Source organism: Falco cherrug (assembly GCF_023634085.1).
Source record: "Falco cherrug isolate bFalChe1 chromosome 11 unlocalized genomic scaffold, bFalChe1.pri SUPER_11_unloc_7, whole genome shotgun sequence".
NCBI lineage: Eukaryota > Metazoa > Chordata > Aves > Falconiformes > Falconidae > Falco > Falco cherrug.
Window position 1 is genome coordinate 1 of NW_026599276.1, and position 22757 is coordinate 22757.

Below are 22757 nucleotides of genomic sequence, written 5' to 3' on the forward strand. Positions count from 1 at the left end.
CCCCCCTCTGGCGCATGGCAGAGAATGGGACCCCCCTCTGCAACGCCTGCGGCATCAGGTAAGGGATGGAGACACCCTCCCCCCCGCCCCGGTGACACCCCCAGACCAGAAATGGGGACACCCCCTGACACCGGCTTCGTTCTCCCCCCCCCAGGTACAAGAAGTACCGGGTGCGGTGCCGGCGGTGCTGGAACATCCCCGGGAAGAGCGAGACCCCCCACCCCCGATGTCCCCACTGCGGGGAGCGGTGTCACCCCCCCAGTGGCAGGAGGGTGACGGCGAGAACCCCGGTGCCGGGGGGGCTGGGGGGGTGTCAGGGTCCTGGGGGTGTTCCTTGGGGACAATTAAATGTCCTGGTGCTGGTGGCAGATTGGAGTGTCCCAGTGTCACCTGCTGGGGGGGAGGGGGAGGGTTGGGGGGGTGGGCGCTTTGCGGGAGCTGGGGTTTGGCTGGGTGGTGGTGGCTTGGTGGCCCTGGCAGGGAGCTGTGGGGACAAGAAGGGGGGTCCTGGGTGCGGGGTGGGGACATGGGAGGGGGTTTGGGGACAGCCAGATGGTGGCAAGGCTGGAGGTCCCATCCCCAAGCTGTGGCCTGGGGACATGGGAGGGGGCTTGGGGACATGGGAGGGGGCTTGGGGACAGCGTGGCAAGGTTAGGCTGGGGGTTGGGGACGTGGGAGGGGGCTTGAGGACAGCCAGATGGTGGCAAGGCTGGGGGTCCCATCCCCAAGCTGTGGCCTGGGACATGGGAGGGGGCTTGGGGACATGGGAGGGGGCTTGGGGACAGCGTGGCAAGGTTAGGCTGGGGGTTGGGGACGTGGGAGGGGGCTGGGGGGCCAGCCAGGTGGTGGCCGGGCTGGGGGTCCCCATCCCCAGGATTTTCCAGCGGGATTCGGTGCAGAGCCCGCCCCACGGGTGGCAGGGGACAGGCTTGGGGACCCCCACCCCACCGCCAGGACCCCCACCCACCCCAAGCCTGGCCCTTAGGGTGGGGGCCCTGGATGCCGGGGTCCCCTCGTCGGAGCCGGCAGCGAGGTGGGGGTCTCCCACCCCCCTCCCCAGCCGGACTCATCACCTCCCCCCTCCAATTAAACCAGAATTATTTATTGGGTGTTGCTTTTCCCTTGGGACAAAGCCGCGCTGGCAGCTGCGGCCCCCCCGAGCACCCCCCCCTGAGTTACGGCTGTGCCGCGCCTGGCACCGAAATTGCTAAAAAAAAACACCCAACCCCCCCCCCCCCCCCCCCCCCAAAACCAGGGCAGGGGGGGAAGCCGGGACCCCCAACCCCCCATCCCACTGGGATAGGGCTGGGGATAGTCCCAGTTATGGTTGGGTGAGCTGGATGCCGTAGACCTCACCGCGTTGGCCAACGCAACCATGGCACCGCTACAGTTAAAAAAGCCAACCAAAAACCAGGGCAGGGGGGTCCACCGGGCCCCCCAACCCCCCCATCCCACCGGGATAGGGCCGGGAATGATCCCGGTTACGGCTGGGTGAGCTGGATGCCGTAGACCTCACCACGTTGGCCAACGCAACCATGGCGGCACGGGCACCACTATGGCATCAAAATGGTTAATAAAAAAACAACCAAGATCCCCCAAAACCAGGGCAGGGGGGTCGGCCGGGACCCCAACCCCCCCATTCCACTGGGATTGGGCCGGGAATAGTCCCAGTTATGGTTGGGTGAGCTGGATGCCATAGACCTCACCGCGTTGGCCAACGCAACCATGGTGCTGAAATGGTTAATAAAAACCCAACCAAAACCCGGGCAGGGGGGTCCACCGGGACCCCCAACCCCCCATCCCACCGGGATAGGGCTGGGAATGATCCCGGTTACGGTTGGGTGAGCCGGATGCCATAGACCTCACCGTGTTGGCTAACGCAACCATGGCACCACTGGCACCACTACGGCACCAAAATGGTTAATAAAAAACCCCAAACCCACCCCCCAAAACGAGGGCAGGGGGGGAAGCCGGGACCCCCAACCCCCCATCCCACTGGGATTGGGCCGGGAATAGTCCCAGTTATGGTTGGGTGAGCTGGATGCCGTAGACCTCACCGTGTTGGCCAACGCAACCATGGCACCACTGGCACCTCTACAGTGCCAAAATGGTTTAAAAAAAAAGCAACCCCCCCCCCCCCCCCCCCCGCAAAAACGAGGGCAGGGGGGTCCACCAGGACCCCCAACCCCCCATCCCACCGGGATAGGGCTGGGAATGATCCCGGTTATGGTTGGGTGAGCCGGATGCTGTAGACCTCACCGCATTGGCCACTATGGTGCCGAAATGGTAAAAAACCCACCAAAACCCCCCAAAACCAGGGCACGGGAGGCCACCAGGACCCCCAAACCCCCCCCATCCCATCAAGATAGGGCCGGGAATAATCCCGGTTACGGCTGGGTGAGCTGGATGCCGTAGACCTCGCCGCGATCCCGCCGGTGCCGGTGCCGGCCGGTGGCGTTGACGGTGCCCTCGGCGTCGCGCACGTTGTACTCGCCCTTCTTGCACGCCGTCGTCTTCAGGTAATACCCGCCAGCAGCCGCCAAACCCACCGCGGTGACGGCGCCTAAGGAGCCCAGCGAGGCCAGGAGCACCAGGCGGCTCTCTGCGGGGTGCCAGGGTGCCGGTGACACCGCGGCAGTGCCGGAGAGACCCCCACCCCCCCACCCCCATTCCCATCACCCAGCTCACCATCCACCTGCACCACGACGCTGCCGGCGCGCTGGCCGTGCCGGTTGACCGCGGTGCAGGTGTAAAGACCTCGGTTGGCGGCGGCGGCGCTGGCGATGGCCACTGTGCGGTTATCGGGGCCAAAGCGGAGGTTGGGGGCGGGGGGCAGCACCCAGCCGTAGGTGGGGGGGGGCAGCCCCTCGGCGCGGCACTCCACGCTGAAGCTGGAGCCCCGCGGGACGGTGGGGGAGGGCAGGACCCACAGGCTCACCGCGGCGGGGCTGTCTGCACCGGGGTGGCACAGGGGGTCAGCCGAGCCCACCGCGGCGGGTAGAAATCACCAAACCCCCTTTTTCCACCCCAAAACCCCCTGGTCCACTCGTTAGAAATCACCCCCCCCTCTTTCCCCCCACCCCCCACCCCGTTGCCCCCTACTCACACTCGACGGTGACGGTGATGTTGCGCAGGGCAGAGCCGTGGGGGTTGGTGGCCCGGCACTGGTAGGTGCCAGCGTGGGCGCGGGTGACGTTGGGGCTCACCGGGGGGGGGTCCTGGCTGCCCCCCACTTTGGCACAGGCGACGTGGGGGGGGGGGTTCCCGCTGGCGGCACAGGCCAGCTCCGCCGGTGCCCCCTCCACCCAGAGCCGCCGCGCCGGGCAGCCCGGCTCACCGATGCTGGGCTCGTCTGCAAAGCGTGGGGGACACGGCGGGGGGGGGGGCTGGGTGCCGGGTGCCCCCCACCCACCCACCCCCCTCCCCACCCTGTGCCGGTGGAACCGGATCGAAGACGGCCTGGCTCCCCTTTGGGCCGGTACGGGTATGGCGGCACCGGCAGGGATGTGGTATCCCTGTTACGGCACCCCCGCACGGCCATGGCACCCCCAGCCATGGCACCCCTGGCACACACATGGCACCCCCAACCATCATGGCACCCCCAGCCATGGCACCCCCAGCCATGGCACCCCTGGCACACACATGGCACCCCCAACCACCATGGCACCCCCAGCCATGGCACCCCTGGCACACACATGGCACCCCCAACCACCATGGCACCCCCAGCCATGGCACCCCCAGCCATGGCACCCCTGGCACACACATGGCACCCCCACCATGGATAACGGCACCCCTGGCATCACCAGATCCCTGTGCCATCCCTGGTGTCACCAGCCCCCCATCCCATCCCCGCCATCACCAGCCCCTGTAACATCCCCAGCACCAGCAGCCCCCCCTGCCATCCCGGCACCACCAGCCCCCATCCCATCCCATCCCCCCCTGCCACCCCGGCACTGCCATCACTCACACTCGACGGTGACGACGACGCTGCGGACGGCCGTGCCGTGCTTGTTGGTGGCTCGGCAGACGTAGCGCCCGGCATCGGTGCGGCTGACGATGGCGCGGCTGCCCCGGGCGCGGCTGGCACCGCCATCACGGGCACAGCGGGTGCTGGGGGGGGGGGTCCCCATCAGCGCGACACACCAGATCCCACCGCTCGCCCTCCACCCAGGTGCGGTGCGCCGGGCAGCCCCTCTCCGTCAGGGTGGGCTCGTCTTTGGGGGGCAAAAGGGGGGGAGGGGGTGGCGGTTAGTGCAGATGCCCCCACCGTGCCGCGGTGGGCGATGCTGGCGCCACTCACACTCCACGCGGACGGTGACATGCCGGCTGCGTGTCCCCAAGCTGTTGGTGGCATTGCAGAGGTAGGTGCCGGCGCGGGAGCGGGTGACCAGCGCCGCTTCCCCGGTGCTGACGGTGACCCCATTCTTACCGCAGACCACGGCGGGCGCGGGGTTGCCGGTGGCCCGGCACGACAGCGCTTCCCGTGTCCCCCGCAGCCACGTGCGGTTGGCGGGGCAGTCGCTCGCCGATATTTCGGGAATATCTGGAAAAAAACCAGAGGGATACGCCGGGAAGGCTGGGGGCAGCTCGTGCCAGTTGCCGACGGCACAACCGGGGTCCCCCCGGTGTGGCACTCACAGAGCACGGCGAGCCGGGCATCCGCATCCTTGGTCACCGCGCCGGCACCGATGGCCAAGCTGGCCCGGCAGCCGAATCGGCGTCCGTCGTCTTCCCGACGCGCCACCAGCCGTAGCTCCAACTGGGATCGCGGCCCCTCCGCCAGGACCCCCCCGTCGGCATCGCGGAGCTGCAGCCGGACAGCGGGGGGTTCGGCGACGCCGGCATGGCACGTCACCGTCACCTCACTGCCCGCCGGTGCCGCCGCCGGGCTCAGCTCCAGGATGGGTGCCGGGAAGCCTGCGGGAAGCTGCCGTGAATCTAACGGGATTCGGGGGAGGGGGTTATTTCCCCCCGCCCCCGCCATGCCCCCGGTGCCTTACGGTAGACGTGGAGCTGCCTCCGCGCCGTCCGCGCCACCGTCGCCACCGCCGCGGTGCAGGTCAGCTCCTGCCGGCCCGGGGTGCTGGGCGAGAGCACGGTGACGGTGGTCACCACGTCCCCGGTCACCGTCACGGTGAAGTTCAGGTTCTGCTCCGCCAGCGCCATGGCAAAGTGGACGTCCTCCACCGGGAAGGCACCGGCGATCTGGCAGCTGGCGGTGCCGGTGGTGCCGGCTTCCAGGTGGGGGGGAGCCCGCAGCTGGGGGGGCTCGGGGAGAGCTGCGGGGACACGGCGTCACCAGGGTTGTGCCCAGCTCCCGGTTGCGCCCCTGTGCGGGCAGGGGGGGATCCCGGTGGTGGGACCCTCACCGGGCTCCGGGGAGGATGCGGAGCTGCCGGGGGGGGCGCAGTGAGGTCCCCGCGCTGGGGGGGGGGAATGGGGGTCCCGGCACGGGGCCAGGTGCCGGGCAAGGGGGGGCGGGATTTGGCACAGGGTGGGTGGCACTGCCAAGGGGGCCAGTCGGTGAGGTCAGCTGGGAGTCCTGGAGGGACTGGGAGGGGACTGGGATGGGATGGGGACTGCGAAGGGCATGGGGACTGGGAAGGGATGGGATGGGAACGGGACTGGGATGGGATGGGGATGGGGACTGGGATGGGATGGGGACTGGGGAGGGGATGGGATGAGGACTGAGAAGAGCATGGGGACTGGGATGGGGACTGGGAAGGGGATGGGATGGGATGGGATGGGATGGGACTGGGGACTGGGACTGGATGGGGACTGGACTGGGATGGGGACTGGGATGGGATGGGATGGGATGGGATGGGGGTTGGGACTGGGATGGTGATGGGGACTGGGCTGGGATGGGGACTGGGCTGGGCTGGGGACTGGGATGGGATGGGATGGGGATTGGGACTGGGATGGTGATGGGGACTGGGCTGGGATGGGGACTGGGCTGGGCTGGGTTGGGATGGGATGGGATGGGATGGGATGGGATGGGATGGGGACTGGGAAGGGATGGGGATGGGGACGGGGCTGGGGCCAGCACAGGAATGGGGACCAGGACCAGGACCAGGATCAGTCCCGCGTGGTGCTGAGCTTCTCCCCGCTCCCTCCCTGGGGAGCGCGCCCCCCTCAGCACCCCCACCCCCTCAGCACCGCCGGCACTCACCGAAAACCGACAGCTTGACGGGGACGGCGGCGCGGGCGAAGAGGGGCCCGTGGGGGCGCAGGGACAGCTCGGCGTGGCAGGTGACATCCTGCCCGTGGTCCCCGGGGCTGGCGGTCAGCAGGTGGGTGACGGCCACGCTGGCGCTGCCCTCGGCGCTACCGAAACTTTCCGTCCGCAACGTTTCGGTCCCACGCCGTAACGTCACCGTCAAGTTGCCCAGCGGAGCCACCTCCAGCACCCGGCACGTCAGGTTACGGCTCTCCCCCACCGCCACCGCCGCCACCGGCTCCAGCACCACGCGCTCCGGCAACCCTTGGGACCGGCGACCACCAAGCCATCAATGGGAGCCCCCCCCCCCATTTTTTCCCACACCCCCCACCCCCGGCGGCACTCACGGTAGACGAGGATGCCGGCGCTGGCGTTGGCTTGGCTCTCACCGCAGCGCCCACGGCACGTGGCGGCACCGGGGTTCCACCGGGAAACGTTGAGGAGGTGGAAATTTTGCCAACGGAGCCCCCCGGCCCCCCGAATCACCGTCAAGGGGGTCTCCAGCCCCAGCGTGGCGTTGCCCCCCGGGCAGGCGCTACGGCTGCAGTTGATGGCCACCGAGCCCCCGAAGGCCACCACGGCCACCCGCGGCCAGGCCCCCACCGTGAACGTGCCGCGGGCGGCCCCTGCGAGAGCCCCCACCGCGGGCAGCCCCCGCTGGCTCAGCCCCGGCACCCCCACCCCCCGGAGACCCCCACCCCCAGCCGCCAGGGCACCCCCAGGACCCCCCCACCAGTGACCCCTATGGCGAGACCACCCCCCTCCCTAGGAGGGCACCCGGTCCTGGGGGGGTCTTGGGGGTCCCCCTGGCACTATGAAGTCCTGGGGGTCTGTGTCCATCCCCCCCCCAGAAATAAGGGACCCAGGGGTGTCCCTGGGGGTGTCCCCCTGGCACCAAGGGTCCTGGGGGTCTGTGTGTCCTGCCTCCCCCCCCCCGGAATAAGGGACACAGGCATTCAGGGTTATGGGGGTCCCCCCCTGTGTGTCCCCCCAGCACTAGGGGTCCCTGGGGTCCCTGGGGTCCACCCCCCCCCCAAGTAAGTGTCCAGGATCCTGGGGGTTCACCCTCCCATCCCCCCCATTAAGGGTCCCTGGTGTTGGGGGTCCCTGGGGGTCCAACCCCCCTCCCCATCATTGAGTCCCTGAGGTCTGGGCTCCCCAGGGTGTCACCCACACCTCCCACCCCCACCCCCCATTAAGGGACCCAAGCATCCGGGCTCCTCAGGGTGACCCCCCCCCCATAATTACAGTCCCTGCTGTCTGGGGGGATCCCCAGGGGCGCCCCCCCCTCACCCCCTATAATTAAGAGTGTGTGGGATCCCCGCAGACCCCCTCCCCCTCCCAGCGCAATGGGTCCCAGGTCCCCAGGGTGACCCCCCCACCCCAAATCCCAGAGGGACCCAGGCGTCCGCCCCTCCCCCCCCGCCGCCCCGCCCCCCCTCCCCTACCTGCGAGCGCCAGGATCAGTGGGGGCAGCAGCCGCGTGGCCGAGCTGGGGGGTCCCATCGGGTCCCGGCTGCGCTGGGGGCGGGGGGGGGGGGGGGAGGATGGGGAGGAAAAGGAGGATGAGGAGGATGGGGATGAAGGAAGAGGAGGATGGGGATGAAGAAGAGGATGGGGAGGAAGAGGATGAGGAAGAGGATGGGGATGAAGACGAGGATGGGGATGAAGACGAGGATGAGGAGCACGGGGATGAAGGCAGCTGCTCCGCTGCCGCGCGCGGAGGCGAGGACGGCGCCGGTACCGCGGGGCTGCCCCTCCCCCCGCCCCCGCCCGAGCCCCCCCGAGGCTCCCCCCGCCCCCGCCCGGTGCTCGGCGCTACACAGGACCCCCCCCCGCTGCGGGCCCGGATCGGGCCCCTCCCCCCCCCCGCACAGACCCCCCACCCCCCCTCCTTCCCCGGATCGGGCCCACCCCCCACCCCCGCACACACATCGCTCCCCCCGTGCCCGGATCGCCCCCTCCCCCCCGGCACAGACACACACGACCCCCTCCCCCTTACCCGGGTGGGGGTGGGGGCCACCGGTCCTGCGTGGGTGCAGCGACAGACCGGGAGCAGCAGCTGTGCCCATCCCCTCCCCCACCCGCCCACCCCCAGCCGCGCGCGGGGCGCTGCCCACGCGCTCACGTGGGGACGGGGCACGGGACCCCGGCAGCGGGGGAGGGGGCGGGGGGGGGCGGGGGGGCTCGGCCAACCTGTAGCCACGCGTGGATGGAGCGCGCGGAGCGTGCAGCATGTGTGTGCATCGCGTGTGCATCGCGTGTGCATCGCGTGTGCATCGCGTGTGCATCGTGTGCGCATCGTGTGTATCGTGTGCGCATCGCGTGTGCAGTGTGTGCATCGTGTGTGCATCGCGTGTGCATCGTGTGTGCATCGCGTGTGCATCGTGTGTGCATTGTGTGCATCGTGTGTGCATCGTGTGTGCATTGTGTGCATCGCGTGTGCATCACGTGTGCATTGTGTGCATTGCTTGTGCATTGCATGTGCATCGTGTGTGCATTGTGTGTGTATCCCGTGTGCATGCAGGTGTACATCGTGAGTGCATCGTGTGTGCATCACATGTTCATCGCGTGTACATGCAGGTGTACATCATGTGTGTATGCAGGTGTGCATTGCGTGTGCATGCTGGTGTGTGCATTGCATGTGCACACAGGTGTGCACTGTGTGTGCATTGCGTGTGCACGCCTACGTGTGCATTGTGTGCGCACAGGTGTGCATTGCATGTGCACGCCCACACATGCATCACATGCATGCAGCCACGCGTTGCCTGTGCCCCGCACCGGTGAGCGCTGCGTGTGCACTGCACCACGCACGTGCCACGCGCACCCCCCACCGATGCCCCCCGCCCCCCCTCCCCCAGCACCTACCCCAGCCCATGTACCGCGGCCACATAGGCCTGGCCGTGGTGGTAGCGTGGTGTGGCGTGATGTTGGCATGGCGTTGGCGTGGCGTTAGCGTGACGGTGCCGTGGCGTGTGCCAGTGGCGTGCCAGGGCGTGAGCGATGGTGCCGGGGAGCACCAGGCGCTGCCACGGGCTGGGAGGGATGTGCGGGCAGCGGGGGGGGGGGGGGGGGGGGGGGGGGGAAGGGGGGAGGGGGGGGAGGAGGGGGGAGGGGGTGGCAGCCCCCAGCCTCACTCTTGGCCCTTGAGACCCTCCCCCCGCTCTGGCCTCCAGCCCCCCTCCCCCACCCCCCAGCCCAGCCCCCCCAGTCATGGCTCCGGTCCCTGCCTGCACCACCCCCCATCCCCCTCCCTGCCCCCCCCCCCCCGCCTGCACCCCCCCCCTCGCCCCCTGCCTGCACCCCCCACCCCCTGCCCATCCCCCCTGCCCAGTCCCTGGGAGCTGGCCAGGAATCTAACATTGCCCAGTACAGCCCAGTATAGACCAGTACAGTTCAGTACAGACCAATAAAGCCCAGTACAGTTCAATGCAGCCCAGTACAGTTCAGTGCAGCCCAGTACAGTTCAGTATAGCCCAGTACAGACCAATAAAGCCCAGTACAGTTCAACGTAGCCCAGTACAGTTCAGTGCAGCCCAGTACGGCCCACTAAAGCCCAGCCATTAAGAGACATTTTGCCACCCCCCGCCCCGGCCCCAGCCCCTGGAGGGGAGCCTGAGGCTGCGATGATGGGCATGGGGTGGGGGTCACCATTCCTGGGGTCACCCGCCCCCCCAGCCCCCCCAGCCCCAGCAGTGGGCACAGCTGGGGGCTGCACTGCTGGCCCTGGGGGCAGGATAGGGCCCGTGGCCGGGGGGGTGGGGGGCTAAGTGCAGGGGGGGACCCCGGATTCTTTTTTTTTCTGGGGCGGGGGGGGGCTACAATGGCCTCATCTCCAGCTGCCGCTGCCGCTGCCGCAGCCGGTACCGGCGGATTTTCGTCTTGCGGTGGTAGAGGCGGTAGATCGCGGCGATGCTGAGCAGGGTGCCCAGCACCCCCAGCACCGCCAGCACCAGGGGCAGCGGGTCAGGGTCCTGGTCTGCCCGAGAGAGGGGGGTGGGGGGTCACTGGTAGCCAGGCTGAACCGTACCCTGGGACCCCCCAGACCCCCAGGAACCCTGAGACCCCCAGGACCCCTGGAAACCCCAAGACTCCCAGGACCCCCAGGACCCTCAAGACCACAAGGACCCCTGAAACCTCCAGGATCCCCAGGAATCCCAGAACCCGAGTGCCCCAAGGACCTCTGGGACCCCCAGGAGACCCCGAGACCCCCCGAATCCGAGACCCCACCAGGACCACCAGGACCCCTGAGATCCCCCAGAGCCTCTGGTCCCCCCAAGACTCCCCAGAGCCCCCAGGTCCCCTGAGACCCAAAAGACCCTTCAGAACCTCCAGGACCCCCTGGGATCCCCCAAGACCCCCTGGACCCCTGAGATCCAAAGGACCCTTGAGCCCTCCAGGACCCCCAGAGCCCCCAGGAACCCTGAGAACCCCAGGAGCCCCAAGAGGCTCTGGGACCCCCAGGACATCCCGAGACTCCCAGAACCTCCAGGACCCCTGAGATCCCCAAGGGCCTCTGGGACCCACCAGGACGCTCAAGACCCCCAGGTCCCCCGAGACCCAAAGGACCCTTGAGCCCTCCAGGACCCCTGAGCCCTCCAGGACCCCCAGGACCCCAGAGATCCCCAAGGGCCTCTAGTCCCCCCAGGACCCCTGAGACCCCCAGGACCCCTGAGATCCCCAGGACCCCTGAGATCCCCAAGGGCCTCTGGGACCCACCAGGACGCTCAAGACCCCCAGGTCCCCCGAGACCCAAAGGACCCTTGAGCCCTCCAGGACCCCTGAGCCCTCCAGGACCCCCAGGACCCCAGAGATCCCCAAGGGCCTCTAGTCCCCCCAGGACCCCTGAGACCCCCAGGACCCCTGAGATCCCCAGGACCCCTGAGATCCCCAAGAGCCTCTGGGACCCACCAGGACGCTCAAGACCCCCAGGTCCCCCGAGACCCAAAGGACCCTTGAGCCCTCCAGGACCCCCAGGACCCCAGAGATCCCCAAGGGCCTCTAGTCCCCCCAGGACCCCTGAGACCCCCAGGACCCCTGAGATCCCCAGGACCCCTGAGATCCCCAAGAGCCTCTGGGACCCACCAGGACGCTCAAGACCCCCAGGTCCCCCGAGACCCAAAGGACCCTTGAGCCCTCCAGGACCCCTGAGCCCTCCAGGACCCCCAGGACCCCCCGAGACCCCCCGGGACCCCCGCCCCACTCACAGTGCACCCAGACGGTGACGCTCCGGACGGCTGTCCCCAGCGGGTTGGTGGCCTGGCAGCGGTAGGTGCCGGCGTGGGCGCGGGTGACGGGGGCGCAGCACCCCGGTGGGGAAGGGGTCCCCATCCTTGGTGCACTCCAGCTGGGGCGGGGGGTTACCCCGTGCTGAGCAGCGCAGGGTCTCATCCTGCCCCTCCGTCCAGTTCTGCCGGGGGGGGCAGCTCCCATCGTCCATCCGTGGCTGGTCTGTTCGGGTGGGGGTGGCGTGTGGGGTCATTTCTCCCCTCCCCCACCCCAGCATCACCCACCACCCCAAGTCTTGCACAAGAGCTGAGAGGCTTCGCACCAGGGGCAAGAGGTTTTGCACCAGGGACAAGGAGCTTTGCACCACAGAGGATGGGTGTTACACGGGGTCGAGGAGCTTTGCACAAGGGCAGAAGGGTTTTGCACGAGGGTGGACGGCTTTTGCACGGGGGCGCAAGGAGCTTTGCACGAGGGCTGAGGGGCTTGCACCAGGGCCAAGGGGTTTTGCATGAGGGCGGAAGGGTTTTGCACGGGGACGAGGGGTTTTGCACAGGGGAGGAGGGGTTTGCACAGGGCTGAGGGGCCTTGCACGAGGGCAGAAGGATTTTGGATGAGGGCAGAGGGGTTTGCACAGGGCTGAAGGGCTTTGCACGAGGGCAGAAGGATTTTGCAGAGGGGCTTGCACGAGGCTGAGGGGTTTGCACTGGGGCAGAAGGATTTTGCACCAGGGCACAAGGGGTTTGCACAAGGTTGAGGTGCTTTGCACCAGGGCAGAGGGGTTTACACCAGGGCAGGATGAGTTTGCACAGGGTAAGTGGTGTTTGCACGGGGCTGAGGGGCTTTGCACCAGGGCAGAAGGGTTTTGCACGGGGTTAAGGAGTTTGCACAGGTGGACAGAAGGGGGTTGCACCAGGCCTGAGGGACTTTTGCACCAGGGACAAGGAGATTTGCACTAGGGCAGAAGGATTTTGCACAGGAGCAGAAGGGTTTTGCACAGGGACAAGGGGTTTTGCACAGGGCTGAGGGGTTTGCACAGGGCTGAGGGGTTTGCACCAGGGCAGAGGGGTTTGCACGGGGCTGGGTTTGCACGGGGGCACAAGGGGTTTGCACCAGGGCAGAGGGGTTTGCACGAGGGCAGAAGGAGTTTGCACAGGGGCAGAGGGGTTTGCATGGGGCTGGGTTTGCACAGGTTTTGTACCAAGGAAGGGGGTTTTGCACGGGGGCAGAGGGTTTTGCACGAGGGCCAAGGCCCTTTGCCCCAGCCCTTGCTCGCTGGCCTCCCCCCTCCCCCCCCCAACTCACAAGCCACGTGCAGCGTGACGGTGGCCGAGCTCCGCCGCCGTGTCCAGTTGCCCAGGCTGAGCTGGGCTTCGCACCGGAGCTCAGCACCATCGTCCTCCTCGGCCGGCACCAGGCGCAGGCGCACGGGACCCTCGTGCCAGGGCTGGGGGGGTCGCCGGCTGTGGCACAAGCGCAGCCGCAGCCCGGGGGGGCGACTGGGCGAGGCCGAGCACTCGATGGCCACCGGCTCCTGCTGGGTGGCGTTGGGGCGACTGATGGCCAGGAGGGGCTGCGGGAGGTCTGGGGGGGGCGAGGGGACCAGAGCTGGAGGGGGGGACAAAGGAGGGGGGGGCGACCCGGGGCGGGGGGTCATCCCAGAGGGAATCCTCGTCCCAAAGGGGGGGTCGTCCAGAGGGGGGGCTCATCCCAGAGGGGGGGCTCGTCCCAAAGGGGGGGCTAGTCCCAGAGGGGGGGTCGTCCCAGAGTGGGGGTCGTCCCAGAGTGGGGGGTAGTCCCAGAGGGGGGCGTCATCCCAAAGGGGGGGTTGTCACAGAGGAGGGGGGTCGTCGCAGAGGGAATCCTTGTCCCAAAGGGGATCCTCATCCCAGAGGGGATCCTCATCCCAGAGGGGATCCTGCCTGGGCACTGCTGGATCTGGCACCCAGCTCATCCCAAAGAGGATCCTTATCCCAAAGGGGATCCTCATCCCAGAGTGGATCCTGTCCACATGCTGCCCGATCCAGCACCCAGCTCATCCCAGAGGGGATCCTCATCCCAGAGGGGATCCTGCCTGGGCACTGCTGGATCCAGCACCCAGCTCATCCCAGAGGGATCCTTATCCCAAAGGGGGGACTCATCCCAGAGGGGATCCTGCCTGGGCGCTGCTGGATCTGGCACCTGCCTCATCCCAGAGGGGATCCTCATCCCAGAGGGGATCCTGCCCGGGCACTGCTGGATCCAGCACCCAGCTCATCCCAGAGGGATCCTCATCCCAGAGGGGACACTCATCCCACAGGGATCCCGCCCGGGCACTGCCGGATCCAACCCCCAGCTCCCCCCTCCCCCTCCCCAGGACCACCACCAACCCCCTCCACAATTCCCGCCCCTCCCCAAGCAGCTGAGCCCCCCCACCTCCAGCGCATCCCTCCCCACCTCCCCCACCCCCGCTCCCCATCCCTTGGGAAGATCCCCGGATTCGGCTCCTACCGTAGGCCAGGACGGTGAAGGTGGCCACCTTCCTCCGGCCCTGGCAGGAGAAGTAGCAGAGGACATCGGAGTGGGGCTGGGTGACGTTCCAGAGCCGCATGCTGACCCACCCCGGCCCCCCACCCACCCACTCCTTGCTCAAGGGGGTCTCCAGCCCCCCAGGACCCCCTGGGGGGGGGCAGGTGCTGGAGCAGTTCAGCAGCAGCGTCCCACCGTAGCCCACCTCCGAAGGGGTGCCCACCACCCTCACCTCGAAGGGGGTGGTGGGTGCTGTTGGAATGGGAGGGGGGGTGAGCTGGGAGACATGAGCTGGGATGAGCTGGGAGAGATGGGATGGGATGGGGAGAGCGGTTGGGATGCAGGGGGATGAGCTGGGACAGATGGGCTGGGGGTTGGGATGCAGGTGGGACAGATGGGATGAGCTGGGGAGGGCGGCTGGGATGCAGGGGGATGAGCTGGGACAGATGGGATGAGCTGGGGAGGGGGATTGGGAGGATGGGGATGAGCTGGGATACATGGGATGTCCCAGGGGAGATGGGTTGGGATGCAGTGGGACAAGCTGGGATGGGTGGGATGAGCTGGGATGGGATGTGGTGGGACAAGCTGGGATGAGTGGGATGAGCTGGGCTGGGATGCGGTGGGACAAGCTGGGATGGGTGGGATGAGCTGGGCTGGGATGCGGTGGGACAAGCTGGGATGGGTGGGATGAGCTGGGCTGGGATGCGGTGGGACAAGCTGGGATGGGTGGGATGAGCTGGGCTGGGATGCGGTGGGACAAGCTGGGATGGGTGGGATGAGCTGGGCTGGGATGCGGTGGGACAAGCTGGGATGGGTGGGATGAGCTGGGCTGGGATGCGGTGGGACAAGCTGGGCCCCCCGGGCTGGGCGGGGGGGGATGGGGCAGCACGCGGGGCCGGCACTCACCGCACAGCGCCAGGAGCATCCCGGCGAAGGCGCAGGCCGGGAGGTTGCACCAACGCATTGCCACGGGGCACGGGCAGCCGGGGAGGGGGGAGGGGCAGCCTCCAGAGCCCCTCGCCCCCACTCAGGGCGCAGCCCCCCAACCCTCACCCCCACCAAGCTCCATCCCACCCCCCCGGCCCCAGCGCCGCGGTGGGAAATGGCGGCAGGGGAGGAAGGAAGCGGTTTGGCTACGGCGGCGCATGCTCGGTGTGGCGGCGGTGCTGGAACCCCCCCCCCAATATCTGCTCGACCCCCAGCATGTCGTGATAGTAGCGCTTTATTGGCGCAACATGTCGCGACAACTCCTTCCAGCCTCTCCACCATCAGCGCCAGCACCAAAATCCTGGGATTCAACCCAGCCACCCCCCCGGGGGGCACCAAGCCCCTCAGCCCCCTCCCCAAAATCCAGCTTCAGGTCTCCCAAGGGATGAAAGTCCGGAACGCAGAGGAGCATCTCCGTGATGGGGGGTGGGGGTGGGCGGGGGGGCTTCTGACCCCCACCCCCGGCATGCCAACCACGTGCCTGCCTGGCACATCCCCATCCTTGAGGGCGGTCGGCGCGGTCCCACCGTAACGTCCACCATCCTGCCGCGGCACGGGCCAGACCCCGGTGGTACCGGTACGGCCGGAGGGAGCCGGTGGCCGCGGCGCTTGGCCACGGGCAGGGGAGCGGGATGGGTAGGGGGCTGCCAAGCCCCCCCACCACCTCTACCCCGGTTATGGTTGTGCCGGACCATTGAGGCGCGTGGTCTCCTCGGAGCATCCCGGTGGTTTCGGCGCATCCAGCTGTAACCGCTTCTGCTGCTCCTGCAGCCGGTACCGGCGGATCTTCTTCTTGCGGTAGTAGATGCGGTAGCCCACCGCCCCGGCGAGCGCGCCCACCCCCCACCGCCACCGGCACCAGCACCAGCACCAGCAGGTCAGGGTCGTGGGCTGCCCGAGAGAGGGGGGGGGAGGGTGTCACTGGTAGCCAGGCTGAACCGTATCCCGGGACCCCCCAGACCCCCAGGGTCCCTGAGGACCCCCCAGACACCCAGGAACCCCCAGGAACCCTGAGACCACCAGGACCCCCCAGACACCCAGAGCCCCCAGGAACCATGAGACCCCCAGGATGAGTCCCTCAGGACCCCTGGAAACCCCAAGACTCCCAGGACACCTCGAGACTCCCAGGACCCCCAGGACCCTCAAGACCACAAGGACCCCTGAAACCTCCAGGATCCCCAGGAGTCCCAGAATCCGAGTGCCCCAAGGACCTCTGGGACCCCCAGGACACCCTGAGACTCCCAGAACCTCCAGGAACCCCTGAGACCCCCAGGACCCCAGAGATCCCCAGGACCCCTGAGATCCCCAAGAGCCTCTGGGACCCACCAGGACCCTCAAGACCCCCAGGTCCCCCGAGACCCAAAGGACCCTTGAGCCCTCCAGGACCCCTGAGCCCTCCAGGATCCCCAGGACCCCCCGAGACCCCCCGGGACCCCCGCCCCACTCACAGTGCACCCAGACGGTGACGCTCCGGACGGCTGTCCCCAGCGGGTTGGTGGCCTGGCAGCGGTAGGTGCCGGCGTGGGCGCGGGTGACGGGGCGCAGCACCCCGGTGGGGAAGGGGTCCCCATCCTTGGTGCACTCCAGCTGGGGCGGGGGGTTACCCCGTGCCGAGCAGCGCAGGGTCTCATCCTGCCCCTCCGTCCAGTTCTGCCGGGGGGGGCAGCTCCCATCGTCCATCCAGGGTCCAGCTGGGGGGAAGGACCAGGGTAAGGATGAGAAATCATTTCCCATCCGGAAATTTCTCCGGCGGCATCCCGGGATGGAACCGGCTCGCCGCGCTCTCACCGGTGACATTGAGCCGGACGGGCGCGCTGCTCTTCAGGGCTTTGCCACCCACGGGCAGCTTGGCCACGCAGCTCAGCTCCATCCCATCATCTTCCTCCCGCACCGGCAGGATGAAGGGCAGGGGGGACGTTCCCCAGCCCCCCAGGACGCGGTGGGGGGTGGCGCGGATCTGCAACCGGAGCTGGGTGGCGTGACCGGGGGGCAAAACGCAAAATCCGCGCAGCTCTGTGCCGGCGGCGGGGTTGGCGGTGCTGATGTTCAGGTGCGGAGCGGGAAAACCTGGAGGTGGGGGGAGGGGGGGGATGAGGGTGACACCGGGATGATCCGGTGATGCCACGAAACCATGACCCGGTGCGATGCACCAGGGCTGCGCCGCCGCGGGGGTCGCACCGGTGTCGCCGGTATCACCGGTACTCACGGTAAACATGGACGGTGGCCTCCACCTGCCGCTCCAGCGGTCCCACCGCGACGGTGCAAACCAGCCCCAAGCCCCCCGGGCGGCGGGAGCTCACCTCGGCGGTGGCCCGGTGGCCGTCGGGGCTGATGGTGAGCGCCAGAGTTTGGTTGAGGAGCCTCATGGTGAACCGCGGCGCGGGGAAGACACGCGCCACCGTGCAGCTGGCGTTGGCCACCTCGCCCGCCTCCAGGTAGATGTTGGGCTCCAACTGGGGATCCTCCGGGAATTCTGCCGGGGGGATCACCGGGATGAGGCGGTTGGCTACTGGCGGCACAGCCAACACCAGTATGGTACTGGTGCCGGTACCAGCTTACCGTAGACGGTCACCCGCTGCGGGGTGGAGGTGACGTTGAAGCGGGGACCGTAGGGCGCCAGGTCCAGCAGTGCCTGGCAGGTCACATTCTGCTCGTGGTCCCGGCGCTGAGCCGTCAGCCGGTGGCTCAGCCGCGCCTCCCCCAAGCCGCTCCGCTGTGCCGGGAAGGTTGCGTTGCTCAGCACCTCGCCGCCGCGCCACAGGATCAGCCTCAGCTTCTGGATGGGGGCGACGGCGGCGACGCGGCAGGTCAGCTCGTGGCTCTGCCCCACGGGCAGCGGCGGCACCGGGCCCAGCACCGGCTGCGGCGCACCTGGGGGGATCCTGGGTGAGGGGGGGGATCCCGGTGTCAGGGAGGGGGATCCCGCCGTGGTGGGGGCGATCCCGGCGGGGGGGGGGGGGGGGGATCCTGGTGTGATGGTGTGATAGGGGTGATTGGGGCGTGATGGGGGGATCCCAGGGCATGATGGGGGGGATCCCAGTGTGATGGGGGGGATCCCAGGGTGGTGGGGGCGATTCCGGCATGATGGGGGGGATCCCAGTGTGATGGGGGGGATCCCAGGGTGGTGGGGGCAATTCCGGCATGATGGGGGTGATCCCAGTGTGATGGGGGGGATCCCAGGGTGGTGGGGGCGATTCCGGCATGATGGGGGGGATCCCAGTGTGATGGGGGGGATCCCAGGGTGGTGGGGGCAATTCCGGCATGATGGGGGTGATCCCAGTGTGATGGGGGGAATTGGGGTGTGGTGGGGGCGATCCCGGCATGGTGGTGGGGATCTTGGCATGATGGGGGGGATCGGGGGGTGACGGGGGGACCCCAGCATGGGGGGGGGATCCTGGCATGATGGGGGGGATCTTGTGGGGGTGATCCCGGTGTGATGGGGGTGATCCTGGCATGATGAGGGGGGATCTTGGCATGGTGGGGGGCATTGGGCCGTAATGGGGGTGATCCCAGTATGATGGGGGTGATCCCAGTATGATGGGGGTGATCCCGTGGGGGTGATCCCGGTGTGACAGGGGTGATCCCAGCATGCTGGGGGTGATCCCGTGGGGGTGATCCCAGCGTGATGGGGGTGGTCAGGGTGTGATGGGGGTGATTGGGGCGTGATAGAGGGTGATCCCATGGGGGTGATCCCGGCATGGTGGGGGGGATCCCGCCATGGTGGGGGGGATCCCAGGGTGATCCCAGTGTGATGGGGGTGATCCCGTGGGCGTGATCCCGCGGTGACTTACGGTAGAGGACGAGCTGGATGGGGGTCACCTTCCGCTGCTGGTGGCAGCTGTAGAAGCCGAGGACGCTGGCGTCCCAGTCGGTGACGTTGAGCAGCTCCACCACCGTCTCCTCGGGTCCCGCCGCCACCAGCTGCTTCCGAATGGACGTTTCCACGTTACCGGATCCTTTGGGATCTTGGCAGGTCGCCTTCAGCTTCAGCTGGATCGAGCTGCCGTATTCCACCACCAGCACCGCCGGCTCGACCGACAGCTCGAAGGCTTCTGACGGCGCTGCCGGGAGAACCCAGGGGGGGTGTGGGGGGGGGGGGACGGTGGTGGAGGGGACCCCCAGCTCGCCCCCAGCCCCAACATGGCACAGAGAAGGTCGAGGGGACCCCCAGCTCGCCCCCAGCCCTGGCAGAGGGAAGATCGGGGGGACCCCCGGCTCGCCCCCAGCACCAGTATGGCACGGGGAAGGCCAAGGGGACCCCCAGCTTGCCCCCACCCCCAGCAAAAGGTTCAAGCAGACCCCCAGGCTCACCCCCAGCCCCAGCACAGAGAAGATCGGGGGGACCCCCAGCTCAACCCCAGGAGCCGCGGGAAGCAGCTGGTGCTGTGCCGGGCAGGATGTGCCCCCCCCTCCAGCTGGAACCCGACAGCCAGACCCTGGGTGACAGTGGCAGGGGGGTGTCCAGAGCCACATCCGATCCAGGGACCTGTGGGGGGCCAGGGTGGGGGTCCTGGATCTGTCCCAGCACCAGGGACCTGTGGGGGGGCCAGGACGGGGGTCCCAGCACTGGGGACATGTGGGGTGGCCAGGGTGGGGGTCCTGGATCCGTCCCGGCACCGGGGACCCGTGGGGGGGCCAGGACGGGGGTCCCAGCTCCATCGCAGCACTCAGTGGGGTGGCCAGGGTGGGGGTCCCGGCTCTGTCCCAGCACCAGGGACCCGTGGGGGGGGCCAGGGTGGGGGTCCCGGCTCCGTCGCAGCCCCCGCGCCATTCCCGGCAGTCGAGCGTGGGAAGGATCTGGAAGCGTCAATCAAGGTCCTGTCGGTCCTTGCGCAATCCCTGGATCCCGCAGGGATCTCTGGCTCTGGCTGTTCCCTTCCCGCCAGCGGGTTATTCCGGAAAAGGGGCAGGGATCCTGGCAGGGATCCTGACAGCTGGGGGATCCCCCACCTGAGCGGTGCTGAGTCACTCCGGGGGGCTGCGGGAGAGCAGCTTTCCCAGGAAAAACCCGACATGGGGGGGGGGGGGGGGGGGGGGCGGCACTGGGATGGAGCAGGCAGCAGCTGGGAACAGCTGGAGCCACCCCTGGGGATCTACATCCCAGGGGATCTACATCCCAGGGGATCACCACCCCTGGGGATCTACATCCTTGGTGCCAGGACGGATCTGGGACCCCTGTCCTGGCCACCCCACAGGTCCCTGGTGCCAGGATGGATACGGGACCCCCACCCTGGCCACGCCACTGGGTGCCGGGACGGATCCGTGACCCCCACCCTGGCCCCCCCACGGGTCCCCAGTGCCGGGGCAGATCCAGGACCCCCACCCTGGCCACCCCACTGGGTGCTGGGACGGATCCGTGACCCCCACCCTGGCCCCCCCCACGGGTCCCCAGTGCCGGGGCAGATCCAGGACCCCCACCCTGGCCCCCCCACGGGTCCCCAGTGCCGGGGCAGATCCAGGACCCCCACCCTGGCCACCCCACTGGGTGCTGGGATGGATCCGTGACCCCCGTCCTGGCCACCCCACAGGTCCCCAGTGCTGGGACAGAGCCGGGACCCCCCACCCTGGCCCCCCCACTGGCTCCTGGTGCCAGCAGGACCCAACGGTGCCACATCTGCCCCCCACCCCCCCCACCCCCAACCCCCACCCCCCATGGTGCCATGCTGGTGTGAGTCACTCCTGGTGACAAGGTCACGAGGAGGCGTCTGTGCGTGCACCAACACGTTCACCACGACACCGTCGCGCTCGTGCCGGCCTCGTGGCTCCGCGCCGGGGTCATGCCAGGGGGTCACCAGACCCCCGCCCCCCCCCCCCAGCCCCGTGTCCCCCGTGTCCCCTCACCTGCGATGACAGTCAAGGCGCACAGGGCCAGCGGCAGCACCGCGGGGCGCATGGCGCGGGTGGGTGCTGGTACCGGCACCGGGTGGGCTCGATCCACTGGGAGCACTGGGATGGGTCAGCAGGACCGGGCTGGGACCAATCTGGTTCTCTGGGACCAGTTGGTTGGGAATCTCTGGGATGGATCCAGCTGGGGTCCCCAGTGCACACCGGGGAGGGTCGGCTCAGGCTCACCAGGAGCACGGGGAAGGATCCGGTTGGGCTCTGCGAGGTGGATCAGCTCAGGATCCCCGGGAGCAATGGGAGATCGTTTCAGGGTCCTTGGGATCCGTCAGTTCAGGGTCCCCGGGATCCGTCAGTTCAGGGTCCACAGGAGCACCGGGAGGGGATCCAGTCAGGATCTCCAGGATCGGTCAGTTCAGGGTCCACGGGATCAGTCAGTTCAGGGTCCCCAGGAGCACCGGGAAGGATCCAGTCAGGGTCTCCAGGATCGGTCAGTTCAGGGTCCACGGGATCAGTCAGTTCAGGGTCCCCAGGAGCACCGGGAAGGATCCAGTCAGGGTCTCCAGGATCGGTCAGTTCAGGGTCCCCGGGAGCAGCGGGAAGGATCCAGTCAGGGTCTCCGGGATCGGTCAGTTAGGGGTCCCCAGAATCAGTCGGTTCTGGCTTCCCGGGAGCACCAGGATGGATCCAATCAGGCTCTCCAGGATCGCTCGGTTCTGGCTCCCCGGGAGCACCGGGATGGCTCCGATCGGGCTTTCCGGGATCGGTCGGTTCCAGCTCCCCAGGAAGGATCCCGCCGGGCTCTCGGTGCGCACCGGGAAGGTCGGTTCAGGCTCTCCGGGATCACCGGGACGGCTCCGGCTCGGTCCCTGGATGGGTCCCTCGGTCGCTCGGTCTGTGGGTGGGTGGGTGGGTGGGTGGGTGGGTGGGTGGGTCGGTCGGTCGGTCGGTCGGTCGGTCGGTCGGTCGGTCGGTCGGTCGGTCGGTCCTTTGGCGGGTCGGTCCCTCCCTCTGCCGGGCAGCCCCGCGCGGCGGCGCTTTATGCGCTCGGCGCCAGCCCAGCCCCCCCCGCTCCCGGGGGAATTCCGGGGCCGCGGCCGGTGGGATTCCCCGCGGCGAAGGGGCTGCCCGGGGGGGCCCTGCCCCACCGCCCCCCATTGCCCCCTGCCCCACCGCCCCCCACCGCCCCCTGCCCCACCGCCCCCCATTGCCCCCTGCCCCACCGCCCCCCACCGCCCCCTGCCCCACCGCCCCCCATTGCCCCCTGCCCCACCGCCCCCTGCCCCACTGCCCCCTGCCCCACCGCCCCCCATTGCCTCCTGCCCCACCGCCCCCTGCCCCACCGCCCCCTGCCCCACCGCCCTCTGCCCCACCGCCCCCCATTGCCCCCTGCCCCACCGCCCCCTGCCCCACCGCCCCCCATTGCCCCCTGCCCCACCGCCCCCTGCCCCACCGCCCCCTGCCCCACCGCCCTCTGCCCCACCGCCCCCCATTGCCCCCTGCCCCACCGCCCCCTGCCCCACCGCCCCCCATTGCCTCCTGCCCCACCGCCCCCTGCCCCACCGCCCTCTGCCCCACCGCCCCCCATTGCCCCCTGCCCCACCGCCCCCTGCCCCACCGCCCTCTGCCCCACCGCCCCCCATTGCCCCCTGCCCCACCTCCCCCTGCCCCACCGCCCTCTGCCCCACCGCCCCCCATTGCCCCCTGCCCCACCGCCCCCTGCCCCACCGCCCTCTGCCCCACCGCCCCCCATTGCCCCCTGCCCCACCTCCCCCTGCCCCACCGCCCCCTGCCCCACCGCCCCCCACTGCCCCCTGCCCCACCGCCCCCTGCCCCACTGCCCCCTGCCCCACAGCCCCCTGCCCCACTGCCCCCCCCCGCCCCCCACTGCCCACTGCCCCCCCGCCCCCTGCCCCACTGCCCCCGGCCCCCAGCCCCTCAGCCCCCTGACCCACTGCCCCCTCTCCCCTGCTCCACT

The 22757-nt window shown here is 69.0% G+C and overlaps 2 protein-coding genes across 3 annotated transcripts; both read right to left on the reverse strand.

The window, feature by feature from the left end:
- Positions 1-1816: 1816 nt before the first annotated feature.
- ICAM3 (intercellular adhesion molecule 3) lies at positions 1817-21704 on the reverse strand. The gene is given in 25 exon segments (XM_055700031.1): positions 1817-1861; positions 2418-2602; positions 2689-2952; positions 3107-3352; positions 3968-4192; positions 4301-4543; positions 4639-4938; positions 5001-5279; positions 6170-6481; positions 6565-6843; positions 7666-7738; positions 9100-9253; positions 10040-10196; positions 11425-11512; positions 11514-11668; positions 12749-13027; positions 13934-13973; positions 14858-15138; positions 15182-15829; positions 16387-16629; positions 16727-17005; positions 17145-17411; positions 17498-17809; positions 18730-18999; positions 20780-21704. Coding segments are annotated over 25 exon segments (5661 nt in total). The 5' UTR covers positions 20832-21704; the 3' UTR covers positions 1817-1831.
- Positions 4064-9042, reverse strand: LOC129734808 (intercellular adhesion molecule 5-like). 2 transcript variants are annotated; one of them, XM_055700030.1, is made up of 9 exons: positions 8220-9042; positions 7666-7738; positions 6565-6843; positions 6170-6481; positions 5001-5279; positions 4639-4917; positions 4430-4543; positions 4301-4341; positions 4064-4214 (listed from the first exon to the last, which is right to left on the reverse strand). In XM_055700030.1, exons 1-9 carry the CDS (start codon positions 8772-8774, stop codon positions 4200-4202), a joined length of 1947 nt encoding a protein of 648 aa, XP_055556005.1. In that variant the 5' UTR covers positions 8775-9042; the 3' UTR covers positions 4064-4199. The 2 variants fall into 2 exon arrangements, with proteins under 2 accessions (XP_055556005.1, XP_055556004.1); XM_055700029.1 differs by having other exon boundaries at positions 4430-4576.
- Positions 21705-22757: the final 1053 nt, after the last annotated feature.

Coding starts and splice junctions, on each gene's coding strand:
- LOC129734808 (XM_055700029.1), bottom strand. CDS start 8,774: ATGCACACACGATGCACTCACGATGTACACCTGCATGCACACGGGATA. Junction 5,280..6,169: donor CGTCAAGCTGTCGGTTTTCG/GTGAGTGCCGGC, acceptor GTGTCCCCGCAG/CTCTCCCCGAGCCCCCCCAG. Junction 4,342..4,429: donor CGCGCCCGCCGTGGTCTGCG/GTAAGAATGGGG, acceptor TGCCACCAACAG/CTTGGGGACACGCAGCCGGC.